Raw genomic sequence first — 25,423 nt, 5'->3', positions numbered from 1 at the left:
CCACAGAAATACAAAGGACTGTTAGAAAATACTATGAACAACTCTACTCAAACAAACTAGACAACCTGGAGGAAATGGACATATTCCTAGAAAAACACAACCTTCCAAAACTTAATCAGAAAGAATCTAAAAATCTCAATAGGCCAATAACTATGGAAGAAATTGAAGCAGTAATCAAAAAGCTTCCAGCAAACAAAAGCCCGGGACCAGACGGCTTCACAGGGAAGTTTTACCAAACATTCAAGGAAGAACCAAAACCTATCCTCTTCAGACTATTCCAAAAAATTCAAGAGGAAGGAACACTTCCAAGCTCATTCTATGAAGCCAGCATCACCCTAATACAAAAACCAGGGAAAGACAACACAATGAAAGAGAATTACAGGCCAATATCCCTCATGAACATAGATGCCAAAATACTCAACAAAATCCTAGCAAATCGGATCCAGCAGTACATCAGAAAGATCATACACCATGACCAAGTAGGATTTATTCCGGGGATGCAAGGATGGTACAATATTCCCAAATCAATAAACGTAATACATCACATAAACAAATTGAGAGATAAAAACCACATAGTCATATCAATTGATGCAGAAAAAGCATTTGACAAAATCCAACACCCTTTCTTGATAAAAACTCTCAGCAAGGTAGGAATAGAAGGATCATACCTCAACATAATAAAAGCCATATATGACAAACCCACAGCCAACATCATAATCAATGGGCAAAAACTAAAACCATTTCCCCTAAGAACAGGAACAAGACAGGGATGCCCCCTCTCACCACTCCTGTTCAACATAGTACTGAAAGTACTAGCCATTGCGATCAGATAAGAAGAAGAAATAAAAGGCATCCAAATTGGAAAAGAAGTAAAACTGTCCTTGTTTGCAGATGACATGATACTGTACATAGAGAACCCTAAAGACTCCATCAAAAAATTATTAGACTTAATAAATGAATTCGGCAACGTAGAAACATTGAACAGATGCCTCCTGCACACCCCCTACTGGGGATGTGCCCACAACCAAGGTACATGCCCTTGACTGGAATTGAACCGGGGACCCTTCAGTCCACAGGCCGACATTCTATCCACCGAGCCAAACCGGTTAGGGCAAGCCACCTTTTGCCTTCAATACTGCAGCGTCTCTTCTTGGCATTAACTCCACGAGATGTTGAAAGGTGATGCAAGAAATCTGACACCATGCCTGATGAATAGCACTGTCCAGTTCTGTGAGATTTGATGGTTGTGGAACCAGCTGCCTGATGGCTCTTTTACCTTGGTCCCACAAATGCTCAATTGGATTGAGATCTGGTGATTGTGGGGGCCACCTAAGCAAGGTAAAGTCTCCCTCATGGTCTTGAAACCACTCCTGCACAATACGAGCACTGTGGCATGGCGCATTGTTTGGAAGAAGCCATCTCCATTGGGATACGCCATCAACATGACAGGATGAACTTGATCAGGAATGATACTTAGGTATGTTGTGCTATTCAGACATTGTTCCACATGAATTAAAGGGCCCAAATCATGCCAGGAAAACATGCCCCAAACCATAACATCGCCCTACAACCAGCTTGAAGGGTTGTACTCATGTATGTGGGGTGCATGCTTTCATGCTGTTTCCGCCAAATTCTCACTCTGCCATCTGCATGATGCAACTGGAAACGTGATTCATTAGACCACATGACTTTTTTCCAATGCTCGACTGTCCAATCCTTGTGTTCCTGTGCGAATTGGAGACATTTTATCTTGGTAACTGCAGACAGCAAAGGTCGAACAGTCCTTCAGCTTCCATATCCCATAAGATGCAGTGTACGGCTAATTTGCCTACAAATGTCAGGTGGTCATAATAATCTGGCCACTCATGTTCAAATATATCCCACATTCAAAGGCTGTTAAATCATGTTGTTTACCCATATCTTCAGAAAAAAATCACTTCTGTTGTGGTAAACAACCTGCTCCCCTATTTATAATTGTCTGGCCCTCTAGCAACTTTAGCGCGAAATTATAGCTAATTTGCCTACAAACATCAGGTGGTCATAATAATCTGGCCACTCAGTGTATATTGATAAATGCTATGTCTTCTGATGAATTATCCCCTTCATCATTATTACATTTCTATCATTGTTTCTTGTTAACATTTTTATCTTGAAAACTATTTTGTCTGATGTAAGTATGGCTACACTAATTTTTCTTGGGATGCCATTTGCTTGGAGTATCATCTTTCACCCCTTCGCTTTGAGCCTATGTTTGTCTTTGTAGCCATGATGGGTCTGCTGAAGGCAACATATAGTCCAGTCTTATTTTTTAACCCACACTGCTACTCTGTGCCTTTTGATTGGTTAATTTAGTCCTTTTACATTTAGGGTGATTGTTGGTATATAAGGACTTACTACAGCCATTTTATCTTTGTTTTCTCTATATCTCCCTTGTTTCTATTCCCTTGTATTGGAAATGTTTCATTTCTTGATTTCTAGTAGTGGTTACAAGGATGTATACATTTGTCAAAACTACCAAATAGCGCCCTGGCTGGTATTGCTCAATGTCAGAGGGTTGGCCCAGTCAAAGGCATGTACCTGAGTTGCAGGTTTGCTCCTCGTCCCCTGGTCAGGGTGCGTGCAGGAGGCAACCAGTTGATGCGTCTCTCACATCAATATTTCTCTCTTTCCCCCTCTCACCCTGCCTTCCACTATCTCTGAAAAGCAATGGAAAAAAATATCCTCTGGTGAGGATTAACAAACAAACAAACAAACAAACAAACAAACAACTACCAAATAGTACACTTTAAAAGGGTACATTTTATAGCATCTAAAATTTGCCTCAATAAAGCTGATTTTTTTTTGCCCTAGCTGGTTTGGCTCATGGATAGAGCATCGGCCTGCGGACTAAAGGGTCCCAGGTTCGATTTTGGCCGAGGGCACATGCCCAGGTTGCAGGCTCGATCCCCGGTAGGGGGCGTGCAGGAGGCAACCAATCAATGATTCTCTGGCATCATTGATGTTTCTGTCTCTCCCTCTCTCTTCCTCTCTGAAATCAATAAATTTAAAAAAAAATTAAAAAAAATAAAGTTGATTTTTAGAAGATATTATAACACAATAATACATCATAATTCTATGTAATAAAATCAACAAATAAAAAACATTTTTAAAAAATCTACCTAGATTCCACTATCCTAACAAAGCTTTTTTATTTTCTGTGTTCCCTTCTAATCTTGGTTGATGTATGTATATTTTGCACAGCTGTTAGTTATCATTTTATATAAATAATTTTACATGCAACTTTTTATTTATGTTATACACGTTTATCACATTATTTCATTGGCTATACAAAATGACAACATACTATTTCATCAAGTTCACATGTATAATTTGGTTATTCACTGATGCCTAGACATTCAGATTGCTTTCCATTATTTCAAATTATGAAAATTATTACAATAAGCATCACGTGTTAAAGATCCTTAATTTTAATATCACTTGGGATAAACTCCCAGGAACCACAGCTAACTCCCTCCCCCCATTTTTTTTTCATTTTAAAAGTTTTATTAGAGTGCTAGGGCTGTGTAATAAAGTACCACAAACTGAGTGGCTTAGATAGACCATAGAAATGTATTATCTCACAGTTCTGGATGCTAGAGGTCTGAGAACAAGATGTCATCAGGGTTGGTTCCTTCTGAGATTGTGAAGAATAATCTATTTCATGCCTCTCCCTGGCTTCTGGTGGTTTTCTGGCTGTACTTGGGATTCCTTGGCTTACAGAAATATCACCCCAATTTCTGCCTTCACCTTCACATGAGGTTGTCCCTCTGTGCATGTCTCTTTTTCCAAATATTCTCATTTTATTTAGACACCAACTCATATTGGGATTAGGAGCTTAATGTACTCCAGCAGACCTCATCCTAATTATATGTGCAATGATCATATTTACAAATAAGGTCAACATTCCAAGGTACTGGGGTTAAGGCTTTAACAAAAGAATTTGGGGAACACAATTCAACCCAAAACGGAAGTTACACTTGTTATTAAAAAGCAGAAAAAATACAATGAAAAGGTGAAAGCCATTATGACTCTCTACCAACTCTTTCCACAGAAGTACTCACTATTAACACCTTAACTTTTCTAACATTTGAACAACATCTTGGCCTCCCATAAACACCACTTGGTCCTACTGTACAAAGATTAAATCTAATATGGCAATTTTTATTTACTGTAAATGATAAAGGGGTAGCCTCTGAACACCTAAACCTTTAAACTTTTTTCTCACTTGGAGGGTCTCTGCAGAATCATAGAATCACATATATCAGTGCTAAAAAGACTTCGAGGTAACCTGGCTTAAGTTTAGATGGTGGTAATATATTTTTTGAGTGGCTTTAGAGTCACATCTAGGTCCAAAACGGTCTGCCATTTACTAGCTAGTACATTACTTCTCTAGACCTAAGTTCTTTCACCTATAAGGTAATATTACCTACCTTCATGGGCTTATGAATATTTAATGAGGTAACACATTGAAGGCACAAAATAAGCATTTAATTAACAGTAGCACTATCCAGTTAAAGATGTATTCTAAATTGTGGTAAAAACATATAATAGGAAACTTACCAGCACAACCATTTTTAATTATACGTACATGCAGCAGTGTTAAGTATATTTGCACTGTTGTGTAAAAGATCTCCAGAACATTTTCTTCTTGCAAAACTGAAAGCGCAGGCCCACTAAACAACTCTTGTCCCCCCGCCCCCCCCCCCCGCCTCCTCCAGCCCTTGCTCTACTTCCTGTTTCTATGAATTTACTTAGCTACTGGATGTACATGGCGTCATATAGTACTTGTTATCCTTTTTTAAAGAGATGTCAATGAGAGTATGTAACTTATGAAAGATCTCACTAGCAAAGCCAGAAGAGATCTGGATTTTCTGATTCTTAAAACAGTGACTCATCTGAGGTTACTTTTTAGTTCCAGTTGAAATATGAAAGCCTTCTGATAGCCAGGATTTTCTCAAGTACTGCTTCTATCTACCATAGAGTAAAGCTCTATTTAAACCACAAAGCTTTTAAAAGACCTAGAAATCAAGATTTATGGGTTCAAATATGCCAGGTTCTTTTGCCATGCTGCTGATTTATAAAAAACCCAGTGTTGCCAATATTAAACAGAACTAGAACTAATAGGAACAACAGTCAAACCAAGACAAAGTATAACAAATCTCTAAGTCAGAAAGAGTAAGCCAGTTACAGTTACCAGTTTACAGTGCCTGGATTCTGGGAGGGATGGATGTCAGCCCCTTAAAGAATGCACATGTGGTCTTGGCAACAACAGAACTTCAAAACAGATGTAGAGATCATGCTGCCACATGTAGAACAGACATCCACATAGCCCTTACCGGTGGCGGTTCACTAAGAAATATACCCCACTGTAGACATTACTGTTTAAATTTACTTTTCACAGGGATTTGTCCTTAAAGGTCCCAAGGAGCACTATCCAGGCAATTTAGATTGAAATACAGTGTGCCTGTCTTGGAAACATATATCTGAAAGGCACAGACCTAAGAATTCCCTTCATTCCATGCTGAGGTTGGGACCCAATAGGAGAACTGGGGGTGGGGGTGGAATACGGAGAGACTGGGACTTAGAGAAGTGGATCTGGTCAATGTTCTATTAACTAAGACAACTCAATTAAGGTTATAGTTTAATGGAAAAGCCAACATGATCATAAAACAAAAATAAAACAAAATAAACAGAAAACAGAAAACAGGTCATCCGGAGAACATCACTAAACATCTCAAACATCCTGTTCCTAATTGGCTATAAATGTCTTGATCTGGCCTATTTGAGCAGTGGCAATTTACTAAAAAACAATCTGATACAATTTAGAGTTATAATAAGCAGACCTCCATCTAAATGAAATGAAAAAAAGAAAAAGTTAGCCAAGAACACAAATGGTATCTCATTTGCCCCATTTTCATTCCGGGAAGTTTAATAATAAGTTCAATGCATTCACATTAATGACTCAGAAGACAGTTACCACTCCCCAAAAACATGCACACATAGACATAAAAACATTCACAATTAGGCTTCACGTAGGGAATGAACTGCTGATCATATTATGAACTTAAAAGACCTGGGAATGAGAATAGCAGTGATTTCCACACGTCCCAAGCCCTGCAAAATGCTTAATGCCATATTTATACTGCAAAACTATGAAATGCTGAGAAAACTTTATCAGACAAAATAAAAATAGGATATTTAGTAAGGTGGCTGCCATTTGATGGCTTTACTTAAGCACTTGTAGAGCTGGGTAGCCCACTGCCAGACTCCACTGTCCTAACAGTATGGAGACAGCTTTGGTGGTTTCCAAAGCTCTGGGGAAAATACATTTACAAAACTATGGAGAAATTGTCCGTGCTTTTCTTTTCTCTATTGCTGGTTCCCAGGAAGTTCTATCCAATAATAGGCAGAGAAATGGAGGAGGACTCAATTTGCATTGCATCCACTGAGCAATGGTCCCAAGGATGTAAAGGAACACAAGGCAGGAAGGAAGGAAGGAGAAAAGACAGGGTCTCTCCATGCCACTGTCCTAGAACATGGTGCAGAAGAGGAATATGGGATAACTGCTGGGATCACTTGATATCCTTCTCTCCCTCTTGTACATTCTTCCTTGGTTTATTTCAAGGATCCTGCCACCTTTCCCCCTTATATTTCTCAGTGAATGGTACTACCATCCACCTTGACGCCCTAGTCCAAAAACTGTTCTCTTAGAGGGAAACAGAATTGCCCAGGCTTTTGGCTCCAGAGAAGACACAATGTCAAACCCAGTCCCCAGCAGAGAAAAGAAGAAAGAGTTTGGGTGTTTCTGAAGGATGTTGTAAAGTCACATCCATATCATCCTCAGCTGTCTCTACCTCGCCCAAGATGACACCCCCTTCCCAGGTGGCCACATCCCAATGACTGACAGATGCAGAGGTATAAAGACCCTGCCTGCCTGTCCCAATGCGGGAAAGCAATAAAGGGTCTCCCATCTCTGTCCCTGTAGACACAGAACAGGTTCCTGAAGAAGTTCTCTGCAGCTAACCTTTTCCCTCTACACAATCCTGCCTCGTTTCTTCCCCTCCACATCTGTCACTCCACACAGTACTCCCTGCACACTAATCTCCATCTCAAAATCGTATTTCCTGAGAGCCCAACATCACATCAATCTCCTCACTCACTTCTCTCCAGGAGCAAAACTCACCTAGTTGGCCAAAATGCCCAGCTCCATACATTCCTCCCCTCTGGCTTTCCAACTTGCCTTACTCGTAGAAAGGATGAGCTCTGCTCTGCTCTTGCAACATGCTCAGTCACAGGCTCATCCCATGCCTGCCGGGTTCAGTTTACTGTGTCTGGATTATTCATCTATCAAATCTACAGAGGCCCAATGGAACCACGGACATAAGTCAGATTCCTAAATCTGTTTTAAGAGTTAAAGGATGAATGCTTTGATTTTCAACTACCTATCTCCAGTATGTTGTATCAGCTGGTTCCTAACTAGGGAGAAGACAGAAGTGTTATTAGTCCTTTAAAATCTCCACATTTTCCTTAACTGCTCCCCTCTGCTGTCCCAAACAAGGAATCAGTACAAGTCCTGCCTTCTTGTATTCTCAAAGGCATTTTCAATTCCAAAGCCATTACCCTATTTATTTATCTTTATTTTTATTGTTGACACTATTACAGATGTCCCCAATGCCCAACCCTTTGCCCACCTCCACCCAGACCCCACCCACCTTCCCTCTAGCCATCACCACACTGTTGTGTCGATGGGTTATGGATAGATGTTCTTTGACTAATCCCTTCACCTTCTTTCATCCAGTCTCCCCCTCCTCTCAACAGCTACCAGTCTGTTCCATGTATCCATGCCTCTGTTGTTCATCAGTTTATTTTGTTCATTAAATTCCACATATAAGTAAGATCATATGGTATTTGTCTTGACAGGCTTATTTCATTTAGCATAGTAATCTCCAAGTCCATCCACGCCATCACAAAACGTAAGAGTTCCTTCTTCTTAAGAAGTGAGTAGTATTCCATTGTGTAAATGTACCACAGCTTTTTTATCCACTCATCTATTGATGGGTATTTGGGCTGCTTCTGAATATTGGCTATTGTAAATACCATTGCCATGAACATAGGGGTGGATATATTCTTTTGAATTTGTGTTTCCAGCTTTTTGGAAGTGAAATTGCTGAGTAGTAAGGCAGTTCCATTTTTAATTTTTTGAGAAAACTCCATACTGTTTTCCACAATGGCTATGCCAATCTGCATTCTCACCAACAGTGCACGAGGGCTCTCGTTTTTCTACATCCTTGCCAAGAGTTGCTGTTTATTTACTGACTAGAGGCCCAGTGCACAAAATTCGTGCACTGGTAGGGTCCCTAGTGGCTGGCAGTGGCTGGCCAGGTACTCCCTGTCTTCCCCTGGCTGGCCCCGCCCCCTGGTGTAAACTCCCAGAAGAACTCCTGGTTGAACTCCCGGTTGAGGGGACAATTTGTATACTATGCTTTTATTATATAGGATGGTAGCCATTTTGGCAGGTGTGAGGTGTTATTTCATTGTGATTTTAATTTGCATCTCTCTGATGATTACCAACCTGGAGCTGTTTTTCATATGTCTATTGGCCATCTCTGTGTCCTCCTTGCAGAACTATCTATTCAGGTCATTTTCCCATTTTTAAAAAAAATGGATTGTCATATTTTTTTATGTATTTTGGAAATTAACCCCTAATCAGATGTATCATTGGCATATATCTCCCATATGGTGGGGTGAGTTCCCTTTCTATTTTGTTGATATTTTTCTCTATGCAGAAGCTTTTTAGTTTGATGTCCTATTTGTTTATGGCTTCCTATGTTTCCCTTGCCCTAGGAGATATATCAGCAAAAATACTGCTATGAGAGATGTCTGAGATATTACTGCATATATTTACTTCTAGGATTTTTATGGTTTCGAGACTTACATTTAAGTACTGTATCCATTTGAGTTTATTCATCTGTATGGTGTAAGTTAATGGTCTAGTTTCTTTTTTTTTTTTTTTTGCATTTTCCTGTCCAATTTTCCCAACATCATTTATTGAAGAGATTATTTTACTCCATTATATGCTCTTGCCTTCTTTGTCAAATAGCAATTGACCATAAAAGCATGGCCTGATTTCTTGGCTCTCTATTCTATTCCATTGATCTATTGCTTGTTGTTATGCCAGTACCAGGCTGTTTTGATTACAATGGCTTTGAAGCATAATTTGGTATCAGGTATTGTGATCCCTTCAACTTTGCTCTTCTTTCTCAAGATTGCTGCAGCTATTTGGGGTCTTTCTTGGTTCCATGTAAATTTTTGGAGTATTTGTTCTAGATCTGTGAAATATGCCATTGGTATTTTAATAGGAATTGCACTGGTTCTATAAAATTGCTTTGGGTGATATGGACATTGTAATGATGTTAATTCTACCAATCCATGAACACGGTATATTCTTCCACTTGTTTGTATCTTCCTCTACCTCTTTTTTCAATGTCCTGTAGTTTGATAAGTACAGGTCTTTTACCTCCTCGGTTAAGTTTATTCCTAAGTATCTTAATTTTTTTGTTGCAATGGTAAATGGAATTTTTTTTTTTAGTTCTCTTTCTGAGAGTTTATTATTGGTGTATAAAAAATAACATTGATTTCTGCATGTTGATTTTGTATCCTACTACATTGCTTAATTCATTTATTAAATCTAGTAGTTTTTTGGGGGAGTCTTTAGGATTTTCTGTGTACAATATCATGACATCTGGGAATGAGTTTTACTTCCTCCTTTCCAATTTGGATGCTTTTTATTTTTTCTTCTTGTCTGGTCACTGTGGCTAGGACTTCCAGTACTATGTTGAATCAAAGTGGGTGAAAGTGGGCATCCCTGTCTTATTCCTGTTCTTACGGGAAGTGGTTTTAGTTTTTGCCCATCGAGTATGAAATGTTGGCTATAAGTTTGTCACATATGGCCTTTATTATGTTGAGGTATGATCCCTCTATTCTCACTTTGCTGAGAGTTTTTATAAAAAATGGTTGTTGGATTTTGTCAAGTGCTTTTTCTGTGTCTATTGATATGATCATGTGATTTTTGTCTTTCAATTTATGTGATGTATCACATTTATTGATTTGAGAATATTGTAACAGACTCACATCCCTGGAATAAATCCCACTTAGTCATGGTGTATGATCTTTTTAATATATTGTTAAATCCGATTTGCTAATATTTTGTTGAGGATTTTATCATCTATGATCATTGGATGGTCTCACTCTGACCACTGGGTAGACTGGCTCTTGGGTCTCCAAGGAGGTGCAAAGTCAGCCACTGCCTGAGGCCACCCAGCAGGAGCTACAAAGAGATCTGCAGATTCCTCCTATTTATTTCGGGTTTGGAGGTGCCCAGATGAGGCACAAATGTGAAGTAATGCAGGCTGCTGACAAGCCTTAGGCCTTCTTTTGGAAGCTCTGAGGTTCTCTGACCCAGCTACAGTTTGACAGGTTTTTAGGTGGAGAAAGTCCAGGCCATTTGTATGCAAAAGCCTCTACACACAGCTTGGGTGGGGTTGTAAATTGGGTGGGGCAGGGTCTCAGGGAATCACCAGGGTGGAGCAAACCGCAATGGCTGCCAGTCTGCTTTGCCTTGGAGAGGTCCCGGGGTCTGTGTCCCGCGGCCCTGTGCAGGAACAATGAATGCTGCAAGCACCTCTGCGAGAAAGCCACCCTCATGTTCCGGTCCAATGCCAGACAGTACAGTTTCTCTCCGTATGAGTCTGGATCCCCAAATTCTCGCCTGGAACTGGAGTTCAGAGCAGTCGGGAGTTTGTATCTCCCTCCCGATTGAAAAAGACAACAGCGTACCCAGCTGCAAGCCCCTTTCGTGTGCGCCTCCATATCTCTACACTTCCACACCTCTGCACCTCCTACCAGACTCAATGCGCTTTTCTCTTTCCTTCTAGTTATAAAATTTCCACTCAGCCAGCCTTCCCGTGGTTCTGGATGATACTCGTTTTGTCTTTTAGTTGTAGTTTTAATGTGGTTGTGCGTGGCAACAAGTTCAGGTGTTTACCTATGCCGCCATCTTGGTTGTCCGGACCTTTGTTTTGAAGTCCATTTTTGGCAGATATTTATAGGTATTGCTACCCCCACTTTTCTTGTTTGTTTGTTTCCATTTGTATGGAATATTTTTTTCCATCCCTTCACTTTTAGCTTGTGTATATTTTTTGTTCTGAGGTGGGTCTCTTACAGACAGCAAATATATGGGTCATGTTTTCTTACCCACTCAGCTACCCTATTGATTGGAGCATTTGATCCATTTACATTTAAGGTTGTTATTGATAGGTACTTATTGACTGCCAGTTTTTCTTTATACCTACATTTCTCTATTTCATATTCTTCTTCTAGCAGTCCCTTTAACATTTCTTGCAGTATTGGTTTAGTGGCCCTGGCCTGTGTTGCTAAGTGGTTAGAGTGCCAGCCCGTGTACTGAAGTGTTATGGGTTCGATTCCTGGTCAATGGCACATACCCATATATATATATATATAGCTTGGTGGTAATGAACTCCTTCAGCCTTTTTTCTTCTTTTCTTTTGGTCTGGGAAGCTTTTTATTTTCCCTTCAATTTTAAATGATAGCCTAACCTAGTTGGATAGAGTAGTGTTGGTTGCAGTTACTTGCTTTTCATTACTTGAAATATTTCTTGCCAATCCCTTCTGGCCTGAAGTGTTTCTCTTGAAAAATTAGTTGACAGTCATATAGGAGCCCTCTCACAGGTACTACATCTCTCTTGCTGCCCTTAAGAGTCTCTCTTTGTTTTTAAGCTTTGCCATTTTAATTACTATGTGTCTTGGTGTGAGTCTCTTTGAGTTCATCTTGATTGGAGCTCTCTGTGCTTCCTGAACTTGTGTGAAGTTTTCCTTCACCATGTGGAGAAGTTTTCTGCCATTGTTTCTTCAAACAGATTCTCTACCCCTTGCTCACTCTCTTCTCCTTCTGGTGTCCTTATAATGCATATGTTGTTACACTTGATGTTGTCCCAGAGGTTTCTTATACTTTCCTCATTTCTTTTAATTCTCTTTTCTTTTTGATGCTCTGCTTTGGTGCTTACTGTTATCTTGCCCTCTAATTTGCTGAATTGATCCTCAGCTTCATCTAATCTGCTGTTGATTCCTTCTCATGCATTCTTTATTTCAGATATTGTATTCTTCATTTCTGACTGGTTCTTTTTTATGGTTTCTATGCTCTTTTGGGTTCTTACTACCTCTTTAAGTTCTCACAAGATCATCCATTCTTCCCCTAAGGTCCTTGAGCATCCTTACATCCATTGCTTTAAACTCTGTGTTTAGTATTTGGGTTGCTTTAATTTAGGACATTTTCCTTTGTCTCTCCATTTTGTCTCTGTGTATTAGGTAGATCTGCTATGACTCTAAAACTTGTTATGATGGCTTTATGATGAAGGTGTCTTTTGAGCTCAGTGGCACAATCTTCCAATCACCTGAGCTCAGTGCTCCAGGAATGTTTCTTGGGGATTATGTGCACTCTCTGTTGTTATAGGTGAGTCTTAAATGTTGTCAGCCCTTCATGAGTGGAGTTAGCCCTTCAGGCTGGTTGACTATAAGGGTAAATCTCCATCATTGTACATGAGATGCTATGCAGGGGTTGTGCCCCAAGGTGGAGTTGTTCCCAGTAGGATTTGGAACCTGCTGGAATCCCCCACTGGGTGTGCTGCTTGTGTGCCTCATTGGGTCAAGTTCTCTTGTGGTCTGAAGCCCACCACTGGTTGTGTTGGTTCTGAGTTACTTGGGTTGGGTTCAGGTACAGGTCGCTGTCAGACATTGTGTGTTACTGGCTTTGGGCTACCTGTCTGGAGTTGCCTTGTTGTTCAATGTTTGTGTCTGCATCTACTGGACCTGGATGTGTGTGGGAGGGGCTAATCTCTGTAAAAAGGTAGTCTTCCTCCAGCTGAGAGCTGGGGGCTGACCTGTAAAATGACAGAGGCTCCCCGAGGCCTGCCTCTACCTGTCAGCTACTCTGCTTCCCCCTAAGATTGGTTGGTCTTCCTCCAGAGCCTTCTGAAGGAAGACTGTAGGATGAACCCAGGCTAGCTGAGATCCACAGCCCCTTCCACAGGGGCAACCGGGATCAGGAAGACAGGGCTACTGGGTCCCTTACGGGGATCACGTAGTAAGGCACTCAATGAGGGGAAAGTGGCCCCTGCCTCAAAGGCAAACCACTCAGTCTTTGCCAGAGTCTCCAATTCTAATTCCCCTGGAGGGGCTCACTGCAGGATCAGGTTGGATGCAGCCAGCAGTCCTCTCTGCAGGAGCAAGCTCAGCCACCCTGGGCTCAGGGCGATAGGTGAAGAGTCATCCATTGGGAATGATACTGGCCCTGTCCACATGAGGACCCTAAGCACTTCACCCCTGCCCCAGATAATAGCCTCCAAAGGTCTCTCTCTTTTTTTAAAATATATTTTATTGATTTTTTACAGAGAGGAAGGGAGAGGGATAGAGAGTTAGAAACATCGATGAGAAACATCGATCAGCTGCCTCCTGCACACCCCCTACTGGGGATGTGCCCGCAACCAAGGTACATGCCCTTGACCGGAATTGAACCTGGGACCCTTGAGTCCGCAGGCCGACGCTCTATCCACTGAGCCAAACCGATTAGGGCGGTCTCTCATTTTTAATATCCCAGCTCTAAGCTGCTGTCCCTGTTCCCCATGGAACTGTGCCCAGCGGGCAGGTATCTGGGACTTGGCAGGGTTCATCCAGTCTCCCATTGGGAGTGGTGCCCACAAGCCTATAAGAGGAGGCAGGTACTTTTTCCCCTTCCTGGGGTAGCAAAACCTGAACTCACAGGGGAGATTGGATTTGCTTCCCCACAATGTAGCCACACAGTCCAGCACTCACCCATCTGGTTCCTGGACAAAAGCTTCCCCAGGAGACACAGTCTGAAAATCTCAGCTCTACAGGGCTTTCTGGTTCCCCTGTGCCACTGAATTCGGCAGGATGGGGCCGAAAGTCTCAGCTCTGTGCAGCACTCTCATCTCTGCATGGCTAAACTCAGCAAGTTGGAGCCAGCGAAATGATTCAACAGGTTGGGGGAGGGGCACTGGCTGTACCCTTGAGGTTGGGGAGACTGGCCTTCTTTCCCAAGACATACAGTTTAGTAACGGGGTCTCTGCCCAACAGTCTCCCTAGAAATAAAAAAGAGGCCCCTTAAAGTCACTGTTGGGTGTAGTCAGCAGAGCCCTTTGCAGGACTTGAGTTGAGCAGCATGGCCTCCCCAGCAGCTAGAGTCTGGACCATTCACTCCCAGGCTGGTGCTGTAACACAATGAGTGCTCTCAATGAGACTCTGGCAAAGAACCAGGTGGTCTGGTTCTTCCAGGCAGACTGAACCCCCACTGATTTCCACCACCTGATGCTGTGAAGCTCCTCTTACCATCTCTGTTGCTCTGAGTTGGGGATCCCAGTGTGGGGGTAAGGACACATGCTCCTAGGGGGAGGAGAGTTTTGCAGCTACCATAACTCTCCGGCTGCTCAGCCACCACTGCACCTGAGCATGGAGTGGGGGTGGGGGTGGGGGTGGGGGGTATGTGGGGGTAGAGGGGATAGAGGGATTAAGCGGGGGCTATGTCTTTCCATGTCTGCACCCTTCATACCTGTCTTGATGTGGCTTCTTCTGTTAAGTCTTGGTTATTACATTTCAGTTCAGCTAGCCTTCAATGGGTTATTCAGGTTGATTGCTCTGTAATTTAGCTGTAAATCTAGTTTGGTGCCAGGAGCAGGTGGATGTAGCTTTTACCTACTCTGAAGTCATCTTGGAATCCACCATCTTATTTACATTTATATAATCCAAGTGTCTCCCCCTCAAACCCTGCAACTACCATTTAAACTCTACTAATTAAAATCCTTGCCTTCCAGGTTAAGTAAATTTTTTTTAGTATGAGCCATTTTGCCTATATCAGAATCTACCTCTTTGTAACTCTCATGTACCACTAGTATATGATAAATGGGACAGCCCATTCTTATTATCATTAACAAGAAGACCTTTTCTAGCTTTTCCTCTGTCTACTTTCCTACATGCTCCTCAAATTACCTTCGGTTCTCCAAGTTCCAGGCGTGCCCTGGGCTTCTGCTTACCTGGAAACTCATACTTCACGATACAGTATCATGAGGCCACTTCCCCTCATCTTCTGAAAGCATTTCTGACCACCCTTGCATATTTCCTAATCTCTCAACAAAGCTTTTCCTTCTTTCTGTGGGCTCCCACAGTACCTTCGATATGCTGTTCTCCTTTTCTTGTTAAACTGTAATAAAACAACTTGATCCTTGAAGGCAAGATCTTCACATTCCCCCAAATCTAATTGTAAAGAGTTGGTATACAGGATATATTTAAGGAATATATGAATAAAGGAAGGATTAGGAAAAACTGGAGAGCAAGAGAGAAAGCGGGAAGGCATGCTAATCATGACAAATACACCTCTCTCAATGCCAATACTTTCCATAGCTCCTTCAATTGCCCTATACCACTAATTTACGAACAAACTCACAAGTTGGCACTCATGGCCCTCCAAAATATCTGCCAAACCATTTTTCTAATCTTAATTTCTAATTCCCTCCACAAATAACTTAGTTTTAGGCCTAACTAGAATAATAATTTTTCCTTCTGTCTGTTCATTCACTTCTTTCCAAGTGAAAACCCCACTACTTTTTTACTCCCTTATTTACTCATTTAGCAAATAATCACTGAATGTTTACTATGTGCCAGGCACTTTTTCTAGGCTTTAAAAAAGTCTCTGTTCTCATGGAACTTGTAACCTATTTGGGAGGTAATGAAAAGTTAGAAAAAAATCATTATGTCAGGGGTGGTCAGCATTAAGAAGAAAAATAAGTCAAAATAAAGACAGTGCATTCCTGAGATTGGGTAATGAGGAAGGCCTCTCAGAGAAGGTGATATCTGAGCAGTACCCTGAAAGAGGTACAAGAAGGGGTCCTGTGGCTCTCTGGGAAAGAGCTAAAAAATGAGAAAAAGAAATAAAAGGCATCCAAATAAAAAAGGAAGAAGTAAAACTCTCATTATTTCAGACTACATAATACTTTATACAGAAAACCCTACAGACTCTACCAAAAGCTACAGAATACAGAATCAATATGCAGAAACTAGTTGTGTTTCTAAGGCAAAATTAAGACTGGAATTTACAATTGCACCAAAAAACAAAGTACATAGGAATAAACTTAACTAATGAAAGAGGCAAAGTACTATGAGACACTGAAGAAAGAAACTGAAGAAGGAATGGAAGGATACACCTTCCTCATGAATTGGATGGTTTAATATTGTAAAAATGTATTTACTACCTAAAGCAATACAGGTTCAATGAAATCCCTATAAAAATATCGATGGCATTCTTCTCGAAATTAAAATAACTAATCCTAAAATTTATAGGAACCACAAAAGACCCTGACTAGCCAAAGAACTTTTGAAAAAGAACAAAGTGGGAGGTTATCATGCTACCTGACATCAAACTATACTACAAAGCTACAATAAACAAAATGGAACAGTGGTGGCATTAAAACATATATGTAGAACAATGGAATAGAATAGAGAACCCAGAAATAAAACCTCACTTATACAGTCAATTAATCTATGACAAAGGAGACGAGGATATACAATGTGTTAAAGACAGTCTCTTCAATAAGTGGTACTGGGAAAACTGGACAGATACATGCAAAAAATTAAAACCAGACCACTTTCTTACAACATATGCAAAAATAAACTGAAAGGGGATAAAAGTTTTAAATGTAAGACCTGAAACCATAAAACTCCTAGAACAAAACATAGGCAACATCACTCTTAGCAATACCTTATTGGCTGTGTCTCCTTAGGCAAAGGCAACAAAAGAAAAAATAAACAAATGGGACTACGTCAAACTAAAATTACTGAATAGCAAAGGAAACCATCAACAAAACAAAAAGACCATTTACTAAATGAGAGAAGATATTTTAAAATGATACATCCAATAAGGAATTAATATCCAAAATATATAATGAAATGATACAACTTAACAAAAACAAACAAACAAACAAACAATCTGATTTAAAAATGGGCAGAGGACCTGAATAGACAGTTCCAAAGGGGACATACATATTAGCCAACAGGCCTATGAAAAGATGCTTAAATCACTAATCATCAGGGAAATGTGAAATACATATCAATGACTTGCCGAAACCGGTTTGGCTCAGTGGATAGAGCGTCAGCCTGCGGACCGAAGGGTCCCAGGTTCGATTCCGGTCAAGGGCATGTACCTGGGTTGCGGGCACATCCCCAGTAGGAGATGTGCAGGAGGCAGCTGGTCGATGTTTCTCTCTCATCGATGTTTCTAACTCTCTATCTCTCTCCCTTCCTCTCTGTAAAAAATCAATAAAATAAAAAAAAATCAAAAAAAAAAATCAATGACTTATTACCTCACACCCTTCAGGCTGGCTATCAACAAGAAATCAAGAAGTAAATGTTGGCTAGGATGAGGAGAAAAAGGAACCTTGGTACACTGCTAATGGGACTGTAAATTAGTGAAGTCACAATAAAAAACAGTATGGAGATTCCTCAAAAAATTAAAAATAAGGCTGTCATGTAATCCAGCAATTCTATGTCTGTGTATTTATACAAAACAAAACCAAAAACACTAATTCAAAAAAAAATAGATGCTGCCCTATGTTCACTGCAGCATTACTAGCCATAGCTAAGATATGGAAGCGACCTAGATGCCCATCAATAGATGAGTGGATAAAGAAGATGTGAGATACACACACACACACACACACACACACACACGAATATTAATCAACCATAAAAAATAATAAAATCCTGCCATATGCAACAGCATTGATGGACCTAGAGCAGGGGTGGGCAAATTTTTTGACTCGAGGGCCACAATGGGTTCTTAAACTGGACCGGAGGGCCGGAACAAAAGCATGGATGGAGTGTTTGTGTGAACTAATATAAATTCAAAGTAAACATCATTACATAAAAGGGTACGGTCTTTTTTTTTTTTTTTTTTAGTTTTATTCATTTCAAACGGGCCAGATCCGGCCCGCGGGCCGTAGTTTGCCCACGGCTGACCTAGAGGGTACTATTTTAAGTGAAATAACTCAACAAGTCAGCCAGAGAAAGACAAATACTATATGATTTCACTTATATGAGAAATCTTTAAAAAACAAATGAAATAACAAAATAGAAACAGACCCATAGATATAGAGAACAATACTACAGAAAGGGGGTGGAGAGATGGGAAATAAGTAAATAAACAGACACATAAAAATAGTAAAAATAAAGAAAGAAAAAGTAAAACAAAAGAGAGAGCATTCGTTCACAACTGGCAGTGTTTTACAAGAGTGGAGCTTTGGAAGAGGAATCTTCAGCTCCCTGAAGGAGAACCTGCCTTGTCCCAGAATGTCACCTTGCCTCTGCTGTCTTTCACTAACTGGCCTCAGGAATGATGCTCTTTTATCTTTTAAATGATCATTCTATATGCTGTAATAAAAGTTATGTGAATGTGATCTCTTTCTCTCTCTCAAAATGTCTTATTGTTCTGTAGTCATCATTCTTCTTGTGATGATGTGAGATGACACAATGCCCGGGTGGTGAGAAAAAGTGAGGTGGATCCACTGGACAAAGGGACGATTCACATCGTAGGTGGGGTGAAGTAAAATGGCACAAAATTTCATCACACTACTGAGAACAGCATGCAATTTAAAACTTATGTCTTGCTTATTTCTGGAATTTTTCATTTAATATGTTTGGATGGCCACAGTTAATTGAATCTGCAGAAAGTAAAACCGCCAATAAGGGGGACTACTATAACAACAGAAATTAGCAACAGCCGTAGACATAATCATGTTTCCAAAATATCCGTGTCTGCCCCTTGGCTGACCAATCCCTAGTGCCATTTTGCCAGCATCAAACCTACTGTCTACTTCTGAGTCCACTGCCTGTCTTGCATCTCAATGTACAAACACCATCATCTCTGAGACAACTGGTTTTGTAAAAATGCAGGGCACTCTCTGTAGAATGCTCCGACAATGATGTGTTACACTAAAAAAAAACAAAAAAAAAACAACAACATACAATTTAGAGTTCACTCAAGGACCAATGTTTATCAGAGTCCAGTATAGAGAAAACCCTTATAGGAGGGGTCAGCTTTTTTGTTCTATTCAGGCCATCAACTAATTGGGTGAAATCCACACACATTAGGGAGGATGATCTGCTTTACTCAGCCTATCAGTTTAAATGTTAATCACATCCCAGAATAATGTTTGACTAAACAGCTGGCACACCATGGACTAGTCAAGCTGACACATAAAATTAACCATCATATACAATGAGACTAATCAAGAGATTTAGGCTCATACCTGCACCTAAATACAAATACACCCTATTTTTTATGAAGGTAACAAAATAGGGCTTATTCCTTCAGTGAGGAAAAGATTTTGAAATAATGGTGCTGGGACAATGGGGTATCCATATGGAAGCAAAAGAAATATAAACACCCACCTTAGACCATTCAATAAAACTGTTACAGGTAGATCACAGACCAAATGGCAAAGGCAAACCAATATACTTTTAGAAGATGGAAGATCTTCATGACCCTGGAGTAGGGAAAATTTTCTTAAATAAAATACGAAGTTATTAACCACAAAGGAAAAGATTGATAAATCTGACTATAATAAAATTTAAAATATCTTCCTTGAGCCCTGACCAGGTGGTTCTGTTGGTTGGAATGTCATACCGTGTACCAAAAAGGTTGAACATTTGATTTCTGATCAGGGATCATACCTAAGTTGTGGGTTCAATCCTAGTTGGGATGCATAAGAGAGACAATTGATCAATGTTTCTCTCTCATGTCAATGTTTCTCTCTCTCCCTCTTTCTTTCTCTCCCCCTCTGTCTGTCTGTCTGTCTGTCTCTCTCTCTCTCTGACTCTCTCCCCACTTTCCTCTCTCTCTAAAATCAATTTTTTAAAAATCTTCTTTAAAAGAAAGTGAGAAAATGTAAACACAAAAACATAAACCATAGTGTGGAAAAAAATAGCTGCAATACATGCAATAAAAATGGTACCTATATTCAACACATATAAAGAATTTCTACAGCCCTAACTGGTTTGGCTCAGTGGATAGAGCGTCGGCCTGCCGACTGAAGGGTCCCAGGTTCGATTCCGGTCAAGGGCATGTACCTTGGTTGCGGGCACATCTCCAGTAGGGGGTGTGCAGGAGGCAGCTAATCGATGTTTCTCTCTCATCGATGTTTCTAACTCTCTATCCCTCTCCCTTCCTCTCTGTAAAATATCAATAAAATATATTTTAAAAAAAGAATTTCTACAAATCAATAAGAAAAAGAAAGATAACCAAGTAGAATTTAAAAAAAAAATTAGGGCTGAATATCCCACAGGTGGTAGGAGAACCTCCATGAGCAAGGAGACAGGCTTTTGGATGCAGGATGGAGTGGCAAAAGTCAGAGTTCTTCCCCCAAAAGAGAGAGAAAGAGAGAGAGATTGAGATTGAGAGAGAGAGAGAGAGAGAGAGACATAGATGCGGGAGAGAGGCATTGATAGGCTGCAAAAAAAAAATAGGGCTTATTCATTCAGCTAATTTAAATCTCTCCTAAAAAGTCACCTCCTTGGAGAACATTTCTAATCGTGAAACTTCATCATCTCTTTCCCTTCCTCACCTTTATTTTGGCACATGTGACTTTTTTATTATTATTGAGATATAACAGTTGACATATAACAGTTTCAAGTGCACATTATTTGATATTTGTATGTACTGCAAGTTGATTACAAAAATAAGTCCAATTAACATCCATCGCCACAATTGCAAAACAGTTCTTTTTTCTTATGATGAAAACTTTTTTTAAGACTTACTCTCTTAGCAACTTTGAAATATACAATACAGTATTATTAACTATAGTCACCATGCTGTACATTACATCACCAGTTATTTCTCTTATAACTGGAAATGTTTACTCTTTAACCCATTTTCCCCACCCCAACCCTCCACAACCACCAGTCTATTCTCTGTATCTATGAGCTTGTTTGTTGTTGTTTTTATTCCATGTACTAGGTGTACCGGTTAATAAGGCAGATTTTTTTCAATAGATGGAGTTACACATATGTTGATATATATGAAATTTGATATGTATGCTATTTTGTTGTATTGACAACAAGCTTCAAAACTTCTTATGTTAAATTTGCTGAAGGTGTTAACATCATAGATATTTTTATGCTTAAAAATGTCGAATTTTGTGCCAAAAAAAGAGCATTTGCGGGAAGTTTTAATTCATTATTTTGAAGAAAAAGTTATCATATACTTCGGGAAGCTTATGATGAACATGCTCCATCTCAAGATACTTGTGAACGCTGGTTTAAATGCTTTAAAAGTGATGATTTCAATGTGAAAGACAAAGAACATCCAGATCAACAGAAAAAGTTTTAAGACCAACAATTACAAGCATTATTGGATGATGATGGGTGTCAAACCAAAAACAACTTGCAGAAAGATTAAACATTGCTCAGCAAACAATTGCCGATCATTTACAAGCAATGGGAAAGATTTTAAAGGAAGGAAAATGGGTGCCACATCAAGTGAACGAAAGACAAATGGAAAACCAAAAAGTCATCAGTAAAATGTTGCTTCATCTGCACGAAAGAAAGTCTTTTTTGCATCGAATTGTTACTGGCGATGAAAAGTGGATTTATTTTGAGACTCCCAAATGCACAAAACCAAGGGTTGATCCAGGTCAACCATCAACATCGACTGTAAGGCCAAATGGCTTCAGAAAGAAGACAATGCTCTGTGTTTGGTGGGATCAGGAAGGTGTGGTGTATTATGAGTTTCTAAAACCAGGTGAAACCATTAATACTGATCACTACCGACAACAAATAATCAATTTGAACCATGCTTTAATCATAAAAGGACCAGAATGGGCCAGAAGACATGGCAAAGTAATTTTGCTTCATGATAACGCACCATCACACACTTCAAAACCAGTTAAAGACACGTTAAAAGATCTTGCCTGGGAAGTATTAACCCACCCACCGTATTCACCAGACCTTGCTCCTTCAGATTCCCACTTGTTCCGATCGATGGCACACGCACTTTTTGAGCAGCACTTCAAAACGTATGAAGAAGTGGAAAATTGGGTCTCTGAATGGTCTGCCTCAAAATAAGAAAAGTTCTATTGGGACGGTATCCACAAATTACCTGAAAGATGGGGGAAATGTGTAGCTAGCGATGAACATTACTTTGAATAAAGCATTTTTGATGTTTCTCTTGGAATTATCGTGTTTTCTTTGATTACAAAATCCGCCATTATTAACAGTATACCTAGTAAGTACCTGAGTTCCCCAGATGCAACATTTGCTTTCTCACCACCATGCTTTCTTTGCACATACACTTTCTGCTGACAGCAATATCACTCCTAAAACTCTATCCCTGCTCTCTGGTCATCTTTCAAAATTCAGCTAATACATCATCTCCCCCAGGAAATGTCTCCAAACCCTGAAGTCTGAGCAAGTGTTCCTCCTCTGTGTTGCCATCACACCTATTTACAGCTCTACTAATACCCATCACACTGCCCTTGGATGACCTGGCCAGTCTGAGAATTCTCTGAAGATAGGAATGAAGTGCTTTTACTTTATCTCCCTGAGTTATACTTAATAATTACCTAATGATAAACAGACACTACATTACATAAGAGAAACCCACAGAATAAAATGCAAGGCTAGAAAATTTTTAATGGGCGAATAGAGTCAGTGAAATAAAAAAAGTTAACCCAATCATCCAAAATATTTAATTAGATGGTCTATGTCAGAACGTATTGAGCTAGGCAATAAAAAAAATCCTAAATAATCATTAAAATATCACATACTCAACAGAAGCAACAATTTAAAACCTTAAAGAATAAATATGTTATCCTATAGCCTTATTTTTCATATTATTTCAACTCTAATTCCACTTATCCATTCCTTTCTTCAGTTCTTTGCATTAATTTTCCTTCTAATTAAATTTTGCATTCTTTCCTTCCCTCACCCAGTCCTTTTCACTTCTTCTTTCCCTTTCCCTTCTATTCTTTGAATATAACAGGAAATTAAAAATACTGTCTTTGCCATCTCTGTCTGCAATATTGTATTAAACAAAGGAATGGTCAAAAAGCAATAAATGATATTATATCACCAGTCAGATTGATAGACAAAACCACATGCATTAATCTAGGTGGGTGATTTCACAATACTAAACAGCAACCTGAACCATGTGCATACTAAGTAGTCTGACAGGCCTCAGCGAGTCCTTGGGGTTATGGCAGCAAGACAGTGGGGAGTAAGAGAAAAGAATAGCCAACTTGCTGGCGTTGAGGGCAGTCACAGCCCAGCCTCACAACAGTCTGCAACTTGTGTCTACCCTTCAGGAGGAAGCAGAAACAGCCATGGTGAATGCCGGGAGCTGTCAGCTATCTGGACTAGCACAGCTGAGTAACCAATTTGACTGTGAGCAACAGCAGCCAACTAGCACCAGGTGCTAGTCTGAGCATACTGGCCTGGGCACCAACTTGGGGACACAAAATAAAGACTACTATTCCCAGGGAACTTCTGAATTTTAGTTTTACTACAGAATAGATTCTGAAAGAGGGAGAGAAGCACCTGGAGAGGAATTACATAATTACAGTATTTAAACTAGGTTGGTAGGGAGGAACAATTTTTGGAAGGATAGCAATTGCTGGAGGGAAACAGGGTGCATTCTTTTACATTACCTGAAAGTAACTTTCCAAAACCACTCAACATGAGGTCTTGGAGGCATAGGAAAGTTCACCCTAAAGACCAATGTTTTACAGACTTCACAAACAAAAATAAAATCTCTTTAACCTTACACTCAGCAAGACAATGTAACAGCACAGGGTATGTTTGAAATGTTTCTAAAACATCCTGGAACTGCACAGTCAGCAGCACCTTTAAACAATTTAATTCAAAGCAGCGCAGGGCAAGCTTACGCTCTTACCCGTGTCCAGGAGTTCAGTTTCGATTCTCCAGAATTCTGTGGTTCTTTGTTAATCAGACAACCTAAGCACCATGTTAGAATTTTTTGGCTTTCATCTGCAAAGAGAAAAACTAAAATGAGTAGGTTTAATCAACTAAAAGGGAAAGATAAACAGTATTAAAAAATGTAAAACATGCCCTGGCTGGTGTGGCTCAGTTGGTTGGAGCATCATCCTATGCACCAAAAATGTAAAACCTTATATTTACAGAAATGTTTATGATATTTTAGGTAAATCTCAAACTTCTAAATTCACAGAATAAGCATTCAGGACCACGTGTGAAACAACTTTTTGGGTTTTTTTCTTCTTGTGGGTTTGGGATCATGTATGCTCAGCACTTGTGTGGTCAATTCCCTTTCTGTTACAGCAGCAACTTTTAAAGCCAAAAGAGAAGGATGGAAAGGACTAAAAGAACTGGGCTTTTCTCAAGATCAGTTCTTTATTTCTCATTTCAAACCATTAGTAGTTTCAGCCTCTTTAAGGCAACACAATTACTACAGGCAGCACTCAATCTTTCAGATTTAATCTTTTAACTTTCTAATTTGCCAAAACACCCTCCCTTTTTAAAAACAGACTCAACAAAAAGATTGCTTAATACCAAACGGTTTGCATAAAATAGAAGCCTCTTAACATGCTCTTAATTTTTTACTCTGAAATTTAAAACTTCAGTAAACATGTGATGAAAATGCTGAATTTTGAAATCTTGTATTTGATGGGAATAACTGTTTAGTGAGCCTTTTTTTTTCTCTCTTTTGGAAACTGAATCCATTCCAGCTGGAAATTTTGTAACAGGTTTGAAAAGCAAAAGGAGGGCTAAAGATTGAAGATGTCAGTTACCTGAGCTAGAGCCAAGCAGCTATGGACTTTATCACAAGGCCATGGCGGTGAGACTGAGGAAACCCAGCACCTGGAATCAAGCTCTGCAGAACCACCTGATGCCCTGGTGGGGGCAGAAAAATAAATTTCCCTTCTAGCCTTCTGAAGTCTTCTGTCTGGACTAATAATCAAATTAACATGAGACAGATTACCAGGAAAAAATGACCAAACTTATTATGTATGCACATGTGGGGGTTCCATAAGAATAAGGGACCCTTGCTCTCCCGGAGTTGGCTTAGTGGTTGACAGTCGACCTATGAACCACGAGGTCATAGTTCAATTCCCAGTCAGGGCACATGCCCGATTGCAGGCTCGATCCCAAGTAGTGGACGTGCAAGAGGCAGCCCGTCAATGATTCTCTTTCATCATTGATGTTTCTCTCTCTCCTCCTCCTCCTTCTTTCCTCTCTGAAATCAATATAAAATATGTTTTTAAAAAATAAAAAGA

General features: G+C 39.9%; 1 protein-coding gene across 2 annotated transcripts in view; it reads right to left on the bottom strand.

The window, feature by feature from the left end:
* Positions 1-25,423, bottom strand: part of FANCC (Fanconi anemia complementation group C) — a 255,904-nt gene that overhangs the window by 121,790 nt on the left and 108,691 nt on the right. For both annotated transcript variants that reach the window (XM_023764906.1, XM_023764907.1), the window contains one exon: positions 24,064-24,158. In XM_023764906.1, coding sequence (XP_023620674.1) covers positions 24,064-24,158 — 95 coding nt within the window. The remainder of the gene's footprint in view (positions 1-24,063; positions 24,159-25,423) is intronic.

This window comes from Myotis lucifugus, unplaced genomic scaffold, assembly GCF_000147115.1.
Source record: "Myotis lucifugus unplaced genomic scaffold, Myoluc2.0 scaffold_360, whole genome shotgun sequence".
NCBI lineage: Eukaryota > Metazoa > Chordata > Mammalia > Chiroptera > Vespertilionidae > Myotis > Myotis lucifugus.
The sequence above is the reverse complement of the archived record's forward strand: the minus strand, read 5'-3'. Positions and strand labels throughout refer to the sequence as shown.